General features: G+C 42.8%; 1 protein-coding gene across 1 annotated transcript; it reads right to left on the reverse strand.

Annotated features, from left to right (window-relative positions):
* Window positions 1-365: 365 nt before the first annotated feature.
* TMEM14A (transmembrane protein 14A) lies at window positions 366-11,665 on the reverse strand. The gene is made up of 6 exons (XM_080663881.1): window positions 11,375-11,665; window positions 8,273-8,361; window positions 6,834-6,911; window positions 4,605-4,706; window positions 3,442-3,529; window positions 366-1,177 (listed from the first exon to the last, which is right to left on the reverse strand). The coding sequence occupies exons 3-6, from the start codon at window positions 6,901-6,903 to the stop codon at window positions 1,138-1,140; spliced, it is 300 nt and encodes a 99-aa protein (XP_080520007.1). The 5' UTR covers window positions 6,904-6,911; window positions 8,273-8,361; window positions 11,375-11,665; the 3' UTR covers window positions 366-1,137.
* Between the last annotated feature and the right edge of the window lie 3,661 nt (window positions 11,666-15,326).

The raw sequence follows: 15,326 nt of genomic DNA on the forward strand, positions 1-15,326 counted from the left end.
AAATGACCTTCCAAAGAGCGTACAACCACCAGCAGGAGAATTGGGCTGGAACTGATGTTCAGTCTGGGGCCTGAAAGTAAGTGCCTTGCACAGTAAAAGTCAAAACTAAGTCTAAAAATGAAGTGGTGAATTGAGACAAAATCACTTTTGTTTCAGAATTATTAATGTTGAGAGAGAGAGAGAGAGAGAGAGAGAGAGAGAGAGAGGGAGAGAGAGAAAGAGAGAGAATGAATGACTGCTCCTGAGGAGGAGTTCTGGTTTAATAACCCTCCTTCCCAACTTCTTTCATTAATAATTGAATAGTTAGATGTCAAAGACTATTTAAGTATATTGATAAGCCACTAAAATAAAAATAAAAACACAGGTTTAAAACAGACCATCTTTTATTTGAATACTAAATACATTCTTTTAGCACAGAGCGTGCTGATGATGTATTCTTTTAAAGAAAAAAAATAATGCTGGCAGCAATACAATTAAAATGCAAAACATATAATTTCTAATATAATACAAATGACATAGCTACATCAGCATTCTCTGAAATCCACTTAGGGCATTCCGTTATCTGATATGCTGCAGTTTCATTTAAATTCACTTCAGATGAGTATTTAGAATTGTCAAGAAATACCACATACATAAAACTAGACACAGCAAATGAAAAAGTATATTACAATTTATTAAATATGTGTTTTTTTAATCTTTACCCAAGGACATGCTAAAAGAGAGGAAGTGAGAGAGGGAAAGAGTGAAACATAGATGTGAGAGAGAAACATTGATCAGTTGCCTTTCATACACTCCCTGACCAGGGATCAAACCCGAAACCCAGGTATGTACTCTGACCGGGACTTGGATACAACCTTTTGGTGCATGGGAAGATGCTTAAACAACTGAGTCACTCTGGCCAGGCTATTAAATACCTTTAATGAAAACAGTACCTGACAATTAGAAAACAAAGTTTTGTTCAAAAACAAAACAGCAACACCTCAGACTAATGTTCATATTATAGGTGACAATATTTCTTTTGTTTCTAGTATTAGATAAGACCCTTAACATTCCATACTGAAATTTATCTTCTGAGTTCCAAGAGTGTGCTCTGTCCGTTAGAGTGACATCAATTCAGCTTTCAGTTCCTCCGGATTCTCAGAGCAGCAGTAAGACAAGTCTCAGAATCATCATGAGGCTGGATGAGAAGAAAGGCAAAGGGAGGGTGGCTCTTACATGGCTGACACAGAAAGGGCCGCATGGTCCCCTAACTGTGACTAAACCCTGGCTCCCAGGCTTCTACCGTTGGAGCAGGGGTGACCTCATTACCCCTGCATTTGAACTTCCCAGACGTGACTGAATTAGCCACTTAAAAATGTTCACTCAATGAATGAGAAAAATCAGAACTTGCTGTTCTAAAGATCTAGGATAAAGCTTTATGAGAGAAAGGTTTCTAAAGAAACACAAACCTTTCAAAAGCTTGTAAAGTTAAGCAAGTTGAAAAAAAATAATCAAGGAACAATTCTGAGGAGTAATTACCATCTCAGCTACTTTTCATTGATTGGTGTCTTGTCTTTTTTTTTTTTAAATACACAAGTTTTCTTTTTACCATCAGAACTGAAACTACTGATAGTCATGTCCCTAAAATAGGGACATCAACCTAAGACACATTCTGGTGGTTTTCAAAAGACAGCAATTTAAAAGGGTGGTAGCAGCAGGCAGTTCATATCTTTGGGGTCTTGTCTTCTTGACCCATAAACCCTACTTCTGATTCTTTCCACTACCAAGTATCATTTTTAGACAGGCCTCAAACTGGAAAGCAGCCTTTGTAATCACACCTTTCCTCCCCAAATCATAAACACAGCCACACTAGAAAATTCTACAGAGCAGAAGGAGAAAATTACTCATTATGCTGCCACCCAGACAAACTCTAACAGTTTGAGGAATTTCCCTTCCGATCTTGGTTTTTCATGTACAAACTTTTAAAAATTGAGATCACACTATATTTGTTTTTTTTATCCATTTAAAAAATCTCTCCTTATGTTATTAAGATTTTCCAATGCTACTAAGTAGTTTTTTTAAAACATGACATGTGATGCCTGCTCAGTATTCCATTAAGGGGACAAACATTTACTGAAACATTTCCTTACTGGTGAATTTTTAAGTTGTTTCTAATTTTTCAGTTTATCAGGTTTTGCATTAGGAATAAAGTCGCAATAAACACCAGACATTATATACATCTCATTATTTCTTCAGAAAAAATTTCAAAAGGCAAAAATGTGTATCAAAGAAAATGAACATGTTTTATGGCTTTCAATATATTAAGGCAGATTTCAGGAAGAATTAAAAATGTAAACTATATGCCCAGCTGATGTAGCTCAGGGATTGAGTGTCCACTTATAAACCAGGACATCACAGTTCGATTCCCAGTCAGGGTACATGCCCGGGTTTTGGGCTTGATCCCCAGTTGGGGGTGTGCAGGAGGCAACTAATTGATGATTTTCTCTCATCATTGATGTTTCTCTCTCTCTCCCTTCCTCTCTCGGAAATCAATAAAAATACATTTTTTAAAAGTTACATTGAGCTGGATAGAAATGGTAGTGCTATTCACCTCTTTAAAAATATATATAACTATAAATTGTTACTTGATAACATGCTTAATCTCATGGGTAGAATTAATGGGATCAAATGAAGAGAAACTTGAAGCTCCCTACTGATCTATTGGGAAAAAAATATTGTTTTCTCCCTTAAAAACTCAAAATTCTGCCTCAGATGGGTAAATATGAGAAAAAATGAGACTTAATTGAGTTCTTTATTCTGAAAATGGTAAAGTGTACATGTGATCGAATACTATAGCAACACTAAGTATCCTATATAATAAAGAGGTAATATGCAAATTGACCCTCACACCCTCGCACAAGATGGCCGCTCCCATGTGGTCAAAGATGGCTGCCACAAGATGGCCGGCAGGGGAGGGTAGTTGTGGGCACTCAGGCTAGTAGGGGAGGGCAGTTGGGGGTGACCGGGCTTGCAGGGGAGGGCAGTTGGGGGCAATCGGGCTGGCAGGAGAGCAGTTAGGCGTCGATCAGGCTGGTAGGGGAGTGGTTAGGGGTGATCAGGCTGGCAGGCAGGCGAGCGGTTGGGAGCCAACAGTCCCAGATTGTGAGAGGGATGTCCCCCAAGGGGTCCCAGATTGGAGAGGTGCAGGCTGCGCTGAGGGACACACCCTCCCCCAGTGCACGAATTTCGTGCACCGGGCCTCTAGTATTCAATATAAATGTTCCTGTGCACATCCGTCCCAAAGACTAACTGAAGGCATATTTTAAGGGTTCACAGTCATGCTTATTGCAAAAAAAAAAAAAAATTACTTTGACGTTTCAACTTAACACTGACTTTTGCCCAAAATTCAGCATTTCAAAATGAGGTGCAGAGGAAAATGTACATTAAAATAGTTTTTCCTACCTTAAGCCTGCCACCAGCCCAGCTGGGATTATTTTCTTGGATCTCTTAAACCGCACACCCATTATGGTGGCCAGAAAGAAAGCTGCAACTAAAAAACAAACCAATACATGAATCAGAGTTGCAAACACTTAACCAATGCCTGCTTGTGAAAAAAAGGGATATCATTTAGCTTCCTAATATAACAACTACTAGTGACCCGGTGCACAAATTTGTGCACATTGAAAGGAAATTAATTAGAAGGTGGCTGAAATGGGCCAGACATGCCCTGGAGCCAACCTCCCATGCTCCTTCCCTGGCATCTGCAGAGTGAGTGGGGTCTCTCTGGCAGGTGGGGTCCCTTGGCCTGGCCTGCGGGGATGGGGCTGAAACCAGCTCTCTGACATCCTCCGAGGGGTCCCAGAAGTGCGAGAGGGCACTCTGCAAAGTTGCTGTCGTACAGGGTGTGGAACGCAAATGCAAGTGTGCAGTAGACTAGATTCAGGGCCGACAGTGCCCCAGCAACAACATAACCCACGGCCGAAGGTGGAATCACACGGTCCCGTGAGGAATCGGGCTCCCTCCTCTCTGGTTTCAGGGTGCACCACCCAAGAACTGCCGCTGCCAAGTCACTGAGCATCTGCCCCTGGGTGGTCAGTGTGCATCATAGCAACTGGTCGGATGATTGGACACTTAGCATATTAGCCTTTTATATATATAGATTATGCATAGGTATTGAGTTGCTATTTTCTTCAAAAGATAAAAAGCTCTATTAAAACACTTAAGTAGCTCATTAAAAAGGTTTTGAGTAAACAAGCATGTTAAAATCCATTCTTGAAACATCTTTAAAAGGAAGTCTTTTTCTAACTTAAATTTCTATTTACAGAATACTCCTTGAAGACTAGGACTGCTGGCTTATTCAACTTTCCTCAGGAACTCTGGGAAGAATACTGCACTCACCAGAGACACTCAACAAATGTTTAGGTAACTGAATGTAAGGAAAATAATTATATATATATTTTTAAAGTAAGACCTGATTAATAAAATACTATTTTAGTATTTAGAAGAAGGCCGAATTTTTTATTGTGTACCATTCCAACACACTAAGCAATAATATTAAATTTAGAAGCATCATATCAGCTACCCCCCAGGTTCAATGCTCCATACCTGGAAAGTGTCTTACTTACACAGAGACACTTTCACATCTCGCTTGTCATTGGAGACACGGTAAGCTCCATAGCCAGCCAAAAATCCAACGAAGAGACCAGCAATCAAAGACGGAATGCCACCTGGGCGGGGGGGCGCGGAGAGAGGGGGATGTATGGGCTCAGAAAGTGAAAGGAATTATGTCAAGTATGATACATTCAGTGTATTTCTTCCAGTGTATTTCTACTTGGGCATCGCGACTGGACATAGCAAACTGAATACAGGCCTATACATGGATAGTCTTTAAGAAATGACTGTTTCATGCTGAATCCCAAATCATTTGAGGGAATAAGAAAGTCTGCCTTGTAGTATTGGTTTTGACATTGATTGCATGACCTGGAACAACAGGTTGACCTATGTCCCTCTCTTTTTTCTCCCTATTCTCCTTGTCTCCATCTCTTTACCGTGAGGTTGTGATGATAAAAATAAGATGCAGAGGTATTTTTTAGCTTATAGGGGTAGAGAGAGAAGTGCTATGCAAACCAAGTGCTGGCTCTATCCTGAATAATTAACAAAGCTTCCAGCCTCAAGATGCCAGGGCTCAGGGATGAATGGCGACTACACTGAGAAATGGGAAGAACCAGGGCACTGCCACAGCCAGCCAGCCCCCAACCCGTCCTCCCACTGCACCAACACCGAGCACTTTCTGTGCGCTGGGCTCCGTGCCGGTGACACTAAACAAGACACGCACTGCCCTTGCTTCACGGAATCCACTCTATTTAGAATCTGCTGGATTGGAATCCTTAGGGGTAGGGTCAAGGTAGCTCTACTTTTTAAATAGCCATAGGAATTCAGATTAAGAACCATTGCAGCAATACATACAAACTCTCTCTCTTTCTCCCTCCCTCTCTCTCTCTCTCTCTCTCTCTCTCTCTCTCTCTCTCTCTCTCTCTCTCTCTCACACACACACACACACACACACACACACACACCCTAGTTGCAACAGCATCCTGAATGAGAAGCCAAATGCCCTAGGTTCTAGTCCAAATTCTTTTACTTATTGCCTGAAGGACTTTGGCTAAGTCACATAGCCTCTCTGAGTTTTATCAATTGCAAAACAGGGTTAATAATATCATCCATGTCACATATATAAAGGCTTAGAATGTTACAGTCAGATATAATATTCAATTTTTCATTGCACCCCCAACACCCACCCACCCCCAAAGCTATCCTCTAAACACAGTAACATAACCTTTTAAAAACATACATTGGACAGATCACTTTTCTAATTAAAGACCCTCTGGCTTCCCACACTACACTTAGGAAAACCCCAAGTTTTCACTATTATTGGAGCTCTGGCCTTCTTTTGGTTCCCTGAATATGCCAACTTTTATGTAGTTGTTAACAGGTCTTAATTTGGTGCCATTATTATTCTCCCATCAAATGCATATCCACAGTGCTATGCATATTGAGAGAGAAAATAAGAACAACAAAAACCTCAGGTGAATTTCAGGCTCTCAGGAATCCCAGCAGAGAACCCGTTCTCACCTGCCAGGCCCTCAGCCCGCTGGGGAGAACTGTGCTCTGGTCTTGGACTTCTCATCAATCTCTAAGGCAGGCAGTAACCTGATAACTGCATAGACCTTGCTTTTTCACCCAAACTCAAGTCTGCCAATGCCAGAAATATAGCACTCTTTAAAATATACTTCATTAAAACAATTTCATAAAAACGTAAGAAAAATATGAGACACCATGACTATAAATGCTTCTACCTTAAAACAAAGTAAAATATAAAACCTGACCTTTCATTGTTCTCCATGAAAACCCTTTAATTTATCAATTGGGTTTTTTTCTTCTTTTGGACAGAGATGCAGAGACAACTTGAGATATGATATTTAAGTAGTCAACGAATTTTCCTTTGCAACACACGATATCAACATAATTCAGTTTTTGACATTATGACTACGTAAACAAAAAATTTTCTCAATTGCTAATAACTGAGTAGCCCTGAGGAAGTTAAATCAATTAGTTATGCAATTGATAATGACAGGTAAAATGAAAATTTTGTAATGAAGGGGGACCCAGAACCCCCAGGTTGAATGCTCTATATGCCCAGTTCCCTAAACCCCCTTCCATCCAGGAATCCCTTCCACTGCTGGTCCCTAGCCACCTCTAGGACATCTTTAGCTTCTGGTCCTACTTCCAGGCCCCCAGCTGCTCCTCATACAATCAGCAGCCCCCACCAAGGCATTTTGATGAAAAGAGCTTACCTCTCCGCTTATATCCCACAATACTTCCAAATGTCACAAAGGCTGCATAACCAAAACCAACAAGGTCCATTGGCAAGGCTGCAATCGCAGAACAAAGGAGAAAGGACAACTTTTACAAAATAAAAAGCGTTTGGGAAAGCAAATGTATATAGAAGTGATATGCATTATTCAGAATTATAGACATTAATTTCTCTACTAAAAAGGGGAAGCTAGATCTTCACTCATCCAACACTCAACCACTGTGTACCATGCTCATCCCCCTAAAGCCCACTTGGGAGACATTCAGGTTGAGTCTCCTTTCCTTGTCTTCCAAACCTGCTGTACCTTCAGCTGTTTACTTCCCTTCCACTTCTGCTAGTAAGATTTCTGCTGTGGTTAGCCAGGTCTCCTCACTGGAGACAACACCACAATCTTCACTTAATGCCTGGAATGTCCGCCTCTTTCCCACCTACAAACCCCAACCACCCCCGACAGCCCACCCCCTTCTTGACTATCTCCCAACCTCCTTAGTCACTCTAGCCTGGTCTGGAGCCAACTGCTCCTTCTTCTAAATTCCTTGATGTCAGCAACTCCATCTTATAATTCTCTCATCTTTGAACAGGTATTTGTCCCTCCATCCTCCTCAGACTGTGGATGTTTGTTTGTTGATTGAACCACAGCTTCACTTTAAACATTTGCATTGTCTCTGGCTTTGTTATGAGACAGCTCTTCTGGGCATCAGAGACATCCATGCTTAATCGATGGTAAGTCACTAAAGAATATAACAAAGCCCTGGCACAAAGTTAACTGAATGACATCGATATCCTATTGTGCATCACAGCAGCAGTTGAAGCATACATCCAGGGGTGAGAGACTCCACTGAAGTCCTGCCCACAGGTCTTTAAGATGTAGGGGAAAGTATACGAGCTACAGGCTGGAGACATGACGCTGGTCACTAGCTGGCTCTTGATTCTTGCATCACACCCCATCCTTAACACCAACTCCTCTGAGAGTCCCTATAGTGCTTTATACCTTAACTTTTTAAAAAAATATATTTTATTGATTTTTTACAGAGAGGAAGGGAGAGGGATAGAGAGTTAGAAACATTGATGAGAGAGAAACATCAACCAGCTGCCTCCTGCACACCTCCTACTGAGGATGTGCCCGCAACCAAGGTACATGCCCTTGACCGGAATCAAACCCGGGACCCTTCAGTCCGCAGGCCAATGCTCTATACACTGAGCCAAACCGGTAATGGCAATATATCTTAACTTTTTTACATCTATAGTTCCTCCAGGGGGGGAAATAATTATATTTGTATATACGAGGAATTGTGTATGAAATTCCATTGCATTCTCAGTTTTCTCACTGCTTGTCATTTAAGTTAATCTGATCTTTTATTTCCTGTAGCACTTGGTAACAAATTGACTCAGAATCTCGGAGGGTAAGCTAGAACTTACTGTGCAAAAGGGTCTTTGGGGAGGAAATCCGGGGCACAGGAGGAGACGATAGCCCTGAGAAGGAGGCAACACTGAAAAATCCTCAGTATCTGTGGGAAGAAGAATGAAATAAAACAGGGGAGCTCATCTGTGCCCAAGAAGCAGTGCAGTGAGACTGAATGTGTAGGAAGGACCTGCGTTCAAAAACCATTATTGACTAAATGATGGAAAAACAAATAATAATGATAATGTTTACGAGCAAATACCATGTGCTAGGCACCATTCTAAGGCCTTACATGTATCAACTCATTTAATTATCACCACAACCCTCTTCAGTAAGTGCCACCATTACTATCCCCATTTTCCAGATGAGGAGAGGCACAGAGAAGGCAAGCAACACCTCTGAGGTCTCACAGCAGAAGCAAGATTTCAGACTCAGAGAAGTCTCATTCCTAGACATTATAATGCCTCTCCTAACTGAGCTTTACTGGCTGAAAAAAAAGTGAATATGCAACTGAAACAAATGTTCTTTAGAGTTTTAAATTCTGGATTAATCACTCCACTTGGCCTCATAGCTTAAAAGTTGTAAGTCTTCCATCTGGGGACTTACCATCTTCAGCTCAATGAGCATCTCATGTTCAGTCCTACTTACTATCTTTCTGAAAGAACTAATCATATTCCACAGTGTATGGTTGGCTTCAAACCTGATGTCACCACTTACTAGCTGGGTGACATTAGGCACGTTCTTTAATCTCTCTGTATCTCAGTTTCTCCATCTGTGAAACAGGGATAATAAAAAATATCTACCTCATAGAGCCGTGATCATTAAATGAGTTAATACCATAAAGCACTTAGAACATACTGAGCACTCAACAAATATTAGCTACTCTAATAATGATTATTCTTCTTGTTCACCCTCACACCCAATTTTAATCTTGATCTGAGAAAACAATTGAGGTTGGGTGAATTTATGATTCAGGCATTCACTGAGTCAAACGATAATATTAAAACTTATATTTATACTGAATTCCATTTAGCAACTATTTATTGAGCATCTTCTTTGCACAAGGCAGTAGGAAGCAAAGCCCTCAGACATGGTCCTGGTCTTTCAGGACTTGTAGTACAGCACAGCGGAGGAGGCAGATACATGAATGAGCCATAAGAGGAGAGACATGGGCACCTAAAGAGGCTTGGGAGCTTAAGGAAGGATTCCTAGAGGAAGCAGAGTCCCAGATGGGACCTTGGGGAGCATAGGAGTAATAAAAGTGAGGAGGGTAGCAAGGAAGGGCATGTTGTAGGCAAAGGCCTCCTGGCATGAGAAACCATAACATGTTTTTAAATGGAAAGAATTGCAAGGAAGTTGTGAAAAGAGATGGGGCTGGTGAGAAAGACAGGGCCAGACCAGCCATGTGAGGGAATCTGGTTTCTGTCTCAAGGGCAGCAAAGGATGAATGAAGGGAGCCCCATGATCAGATTTAATTCCAGCAAGCACTTCCTGGCTGCAGTAGCGGGAGATGTGTTGAAGCCAGGCAGGGGGATAAGCTGAGAGGCTGTTGCAGTAAACAAAGCATGAGATGATGGTAGCCTGGCCTGGAGAAATGGCAATGAGGGTGGAGAGAGGTGGACAGATATGAGAAAGGTTCAGGAGGTAGCATCCATAAGCCGGGATGTAGAGGTGAGGGAGAGGGGTGAGTCAGAGATGATTCACCCTGGGTCTCTGGCTTGGACCATTAGGAGCAGAAGAGGCAGGGGAGCCTTGATGCTAGTCCCTGAAACAGGGGACACCAGAACAACTGTAGGTGTGTGATGGGGGAAGGAGGGAGTGACCAGGAATGATGAGACCTGTTTGAAACATGTTCAGTCTGAGATGCCTGACACAACAGTTGGGAAAACGCCTATATAGACCTGACACTTATGAGAGATCGCTCATCACCAGATAGTAATCTGGGGACCTAATTTTCCTAGTAAGCCAACCACCTGATGTGAAAGACTGATTCTTCTCCCTCCTCCAAGCTCCCCACTTCTTCTCTGACACCCTCTTCTACCTGGCATAGAGTTAGTTATGTTGGACTTATCTCTCTTCTCAGCTAGCCCAGATCCTTGAATATAAAGCTCAGGTGACATTCATTTTGCCTTTCTCACAGGATCAAGCTCATTGTCACGCATAGGCAGGTTTTAGTAAATACCTGCTGAATGAATGAGTGGTGAGTGAACCTAAGTAAACAACCTCTGTCTGAAGATGTGGTGTCACTGACTTACCCTCAGTATAGCTCTAATGCCAGGAAACAGCCAGCCCCTTAATCTCCTAGTGAACTGAGCATTGTTTTAAGGAGGAAAAAAAAATCTATTCCCAATCTTTGCAAGAAGTTTCTGTGCTCAGAGAAAATTCCAACAAAAAGCAATCACCCTTCTTTCTCCTCTTCCATGGCAGGACCATTTGAGCAACGCAGAAGCACACAAGAAAAGCTTCATCAACATGATGGGGTGGGGGGGGGGGTTGCGGGGAGGACGACGATGTGGGACACATCGCAAAGGAGATGCTCAGCACTTAGAAGGGCCAGAAAACATCTTGGGTGCAATGCAGCAAAATGACTTTGTGCACCGGGTACAAATCCAGGTGACAGAGCTCTGCCTTGCCACTAACCCTCCAAAATTTGGGGACCCCACTAAGAGATTTTATGTAACCTACCATATAAAAAGCATTTTCACATGTTGAATAACAACAATTGCCTAACTTTGCATTCCTTGGGGCTCGAAAGATACATTCCAGTGAAACCTGGGTGATGCTAGGAAAGTAAAACCTTTTTTTTTTTGCCAAGATCCACAAGCCCCACCCCTAGCCCCACCTCTCCCTAACTCCAGAAAGGTGGGAGGGAGGACAGGTGGGAGATTCAAGACGGTGAGGAGGAAGAAATATGGGGAATTCCCAGGAGGGTCAGAGAAGCGATCCCTGAGACCCCCATCTCCTGAAAAAAACCTACCAAGTTCCTCTGCATGGCTACTTGTCTGCTTATTTCTGCGCCTTTGCGAGAAAATTCAGGGTAGCAAGTGCTCGACTGCAACGTGTACAACCCACCTACAGCCCCAAGTCCTCCCAGGAGCCAGCCGGAGCAAACGTCGTACCTGAAATCCGGAAGTGGTCCTGGTGGCCTGCGCCCCACTTTTCGGGATTTCGACAGCGGCGGCTGGTTCTGGGCGGTGCCTTCCTTAAGCACGCATGCGCAGCGTCCCTCCGTCCACGGTCAAGTGCGGCTCCTCCCAGACCCGCCCCGCCCCGCGGAAGGGAGATGGCCAGTCAGGTAGGCCTTCAGCATCCCGGGCGGGGCCATCTGGTCGCTGGTTCCATCTGTTCTGCTTTTGCGCTGGCCGAGCCTGGGGCTTGGGTCTGCTGCCTCCTGCCGCACGGAGCGGAACCTACAAGCATTTGCAGACGGTGGGTCTGGGTGTAGCAGGAATCCCAGAAGATTTTTAACCCTGAAGTTCATTCATCACTCCAGGGACTTTTGTGTCTGCAGCAACCCACGCCTGTTACTTACTCTCCAGAAGACTGTTTCCGTTTTCAGTGGAGGGAGCTGAAGTCTCCGTGGGGTACAAAGGTGAGAGCTCAGGTTTGTCAGGTTTCAAAGCCCAAGCACCCTTCATTACCCACTATAAGGGGTCATCTAGATGTGGCAGGGAGGTCAGGATCCTAGTTTTATCATCCAAGCCCAGGATTAGGTGGGCTTAAATATCTGAGGGGATAGGTATAGAGTGCCAGAATTGGAAGGCACTTTAAATCTGTCTTCTCCTTGGATAATCCATTTCCAAAAAGAAACTTGACTTTGGAATTATATCTCCTCATAACAACTTCTCATCTCACTCCGGTATTGCCTTCTAGGCCATTTCCTTACATAATAGCCCATGATATATTTGTCAAAGGCTGTCATCTAGTAATCATCAAGCGGCGCTAGGGTTGCTGTGGGACTAGGAATAGATTTCTCTTAAAAAAATAAAAGCTGAAATATACACTGAATCTTGTGAACTTTGCTGAATCTATTACATGTGCTTAAAAGTACTTCTGAGAAGTAATGTCACTAACCTATGAGAAATCTAAGTTGGTCCTAGGGAGTTACGACTCCTGAAGATTCATAGGAGAGCTGATGGCAGGCACTGGAATGTGGGTTGGAGGAAGTGGTGTCCTGAAGAATGGCTCCGAGTTCTCCCAGAGCTCCTTTCCATCTCCTTCTCTTCCCATCCTCTTTCTCCATACCTCCTCCCGCTTCAGGTTCCCAGCACAGGTTCTCTATTCAGAATAAAACTAAAACCCTCTTGGAATGCATCATTATCTTTAACTGACATGAACCCTCGTAAATAACTTCCCCTGGACTCAGTGCCTGGATTTAAGATGCTGCTCAGATTAGGTGCCCTCTGAGATCCCTGTCACAAAGGTATTCAAAGGTAAAAACAGCCTCAGGATATTCCTACTCAAGGCATTTTCCCCGAAATGTAGAAAAACAACTCTTTGCAATATTACACAAATGCCATACCATTGGACATGTGGAAACAGGAAGGTCTTGAGCAAAGGGGCCATTGTCCTTTCAACTCATATGCCACCAACTGCCACCTACTCCCGCTAATGGTAAGGTTAGAGCACCAGGCAGGGGTATAGCAAAGCTTACTGGCCTCTACCTATTTGTAAAGCTTTCTATTCATGATTCACAGCAGAGATACTAACTTCCAATGTGCCACCAACCCCTTTGGCAGTCTGGAGAAATGCACAAGATAAAATACATAGGATTGCAAAGGAAACCAATTTTATTGAAGTAGTTATCAAATTATCAAACACACCTGTGATATACTAAATGTGCTTCTTTATAAAATCACACAATCTAGGAGTGAATTTAATAATTAACCATAATTTCCAATAGTGGTACACATAAAGAATAGTTTGAGTTATCTGTAACATGTGAATATCTGTGATTCCTATTGATGACAGAGTCACAGGTACTAATATTGCTGTAGTTTGCAGCCTATTTTCCCAATGGGAAAAAAATGCTAAATTTTAATTAGAGATTAATGGAAATAGAGCTTTCTTTTTCCTGTCCAAGTTCTCAGATCTCCTGATTTCCATTCCCAGGCCCCTAAGGATTTGGAACCCCCAATCTATGGCAATGTGGGTTTTCAGAAGTTGTATATACATGGGATTAGAGAAGGGGAGAGCAAGGTTGAGGGCCCGACTGACTGGCAGACTGGCTGTGCAGGCAGGTCCTCCCCAGATGTTTATACCTCAGTGAGTGTCCTGTGGTTCCTGAGCCTGGTCCTCGTTTCTAAATGTGCAGAAACTCAGTTTGTATCGGTTCTTCCAGGGGCACCCTGGCTTTGGGAGATGGATTCATAAAAAACAAAGTCACAGGAGACTTACTGACTTTTAAAGAAACAAAAGAGTCTGCTTCAGGTCCTTGACTCTTTTCTTCCAGAACCCACATGGTTACTTATCATTTAGGCCTGTGCTCATCAGTAAAGGCAATTTTAAACAAGCATCCCAATATGTGTATAATTATTTCTAAATTAGACACATACTGCTGTGCTAAAATGCTATTGGTATTTTAAATACAAATCAAAATAAGATACACAAGACTTTAAAAGTGGAATAAAAATATAAGAGGACTAATTAGATATTTCCTATGTTTAGTAATAAATGATATATTTCTTTCTATCCTACATACTAGAATCTTCTTATTCTTTCTGTCTCCTTTTCCAATAAATACTTTTCTGAACTGCCTGCAGCCTTCAGGACACCCTTCCTTTCTTTTATGTAGCGGTAACACTGAACACAGTCAAATGTAAAATGCACTCTGACTTGCAGCTCTACTCTTCTCACGTCCACATAACACTGACTCCTAGTGTCAGTCCAATGTGATGGCATTAAACTCTATCTTCTCAATAAGAATGTTTGAGCATGGAATACTTAGGATTTTACTTACCAGCAACAGCAGGTGTTTAGATCATAGGAATTTGTTTCCATTTCTCAAAAAATGTCCACCCACTTTGAATCCACAGGCTTGTTTTGTCAATCAGGTCCTTTGCATCTATAAATTCATCATACAGGCTATCCATGTCTAAAATATGTCTTATTTACTAGAAGCCTGGTGCATGAAATTCGTGCACTGGGGGGGGGGTGTCCCTCATCCCGGCCTGCACCCTCTTGCAGTCTGGGAGACCACAGGGGAGGAGGGAGGGGAGACCACAGGGGAGGGGGGGGGAGACCACAGGGGAGGGGGGGATGTCTGACTGCCCCAGAGGCGGGAGAGGCTCCTGCCACCACCACTGCGCTGGCCAGCCGTGAGCCCAGCTTCTGGCTGAGCAGTGCCCCGCTGTGGGAGCTCACTGACCACCAGGGGCCATCTGCCCCCTGGTGGTCAGTGCATGTCATAGTGACCAGTCATTCTGCTGTTTGGTTGATTTGCATATTAGCCTTTTATTATATAGGATTTCTTTCTTTCTTTATGTTTGTTTGTTAATCCTCATCCAAGGATATTTTTCCATTGGTTTTTTAGGAGTAGGAGGGGGAGAAGCAGAGAGAGAAACATCAATGTGACACATCGATTGGTTGCCTCCTGCATGCACCCCGACCAGGGCTGGGGATTGAGCCTAAAATCAAGTCCGTGCCCTTGACCAGAATTGAACCTGGGGCCCTTCAGTCTGCCTGCCAATGCTCTATCCACTGAGCCAAACCGGCTAGGGCATAAAATATCTGTCTGAAGCACACTGGATTGTCATCATAAGTTAAACATCTTTTTCTCAGGGAAGATGGTTTTAAAGCTCAGAGGTCATTTGAACTGGTGAAATCGAAGTTGGATTCCAAATAAGTTACAGTTCTAGTAAAGAAATTAGAAAGTACTGTTTCACTTGGCTTCCCTTTTCTGTTGACATTTTTTTTTTTTAGTTCGGGAACAATTTTATATCAAACAGCTCAGGTGCAGCCAGGTTATCCTTTTTACAGGCTCTTTATGGCCTCTTCAAAGACCATCAAGCAGTGCTGGCAAACAGCATATAAACTTCTATCTTACTGCAGTCCTTTTCTCCATTCTCATCC

This window comes from Plecotus auritus (genome assembly GCF_963455305.1).
Source record: "Plecotus auritus genome assembly, chromosome: 4".
Classification (NCBI taxonomy): Eukaryota; Metazoa; Chordata; class Mammalia; order Chiroptera; family Vespertilionidae; genus Plecotus; species Plecotus auritus.

Coding starts and splice junctions, on each gene's coding strand:
- TMEM14A (XM_080663881.1), bottom strand. CDS start 6,903: ATGGACCTTGTTGGTTTTGGTTATGCAGCCTTTGTGACATTTGGAAGT. Junction 4,707..6,833: donor TGTGGGATATAAGCGGAGAG/GTAAGCTCTTTT, acceptor CCCCCCGCCCAG/GTGGCATTCCGTCTTTGATT. Junction 1,178..3,441: donor GGGCTGGTGGCAGGCTTAAG/GTAGGAAAAACT, acceptor CTTCTCATCCAG/CCTCATGATGATTCTGAGAC.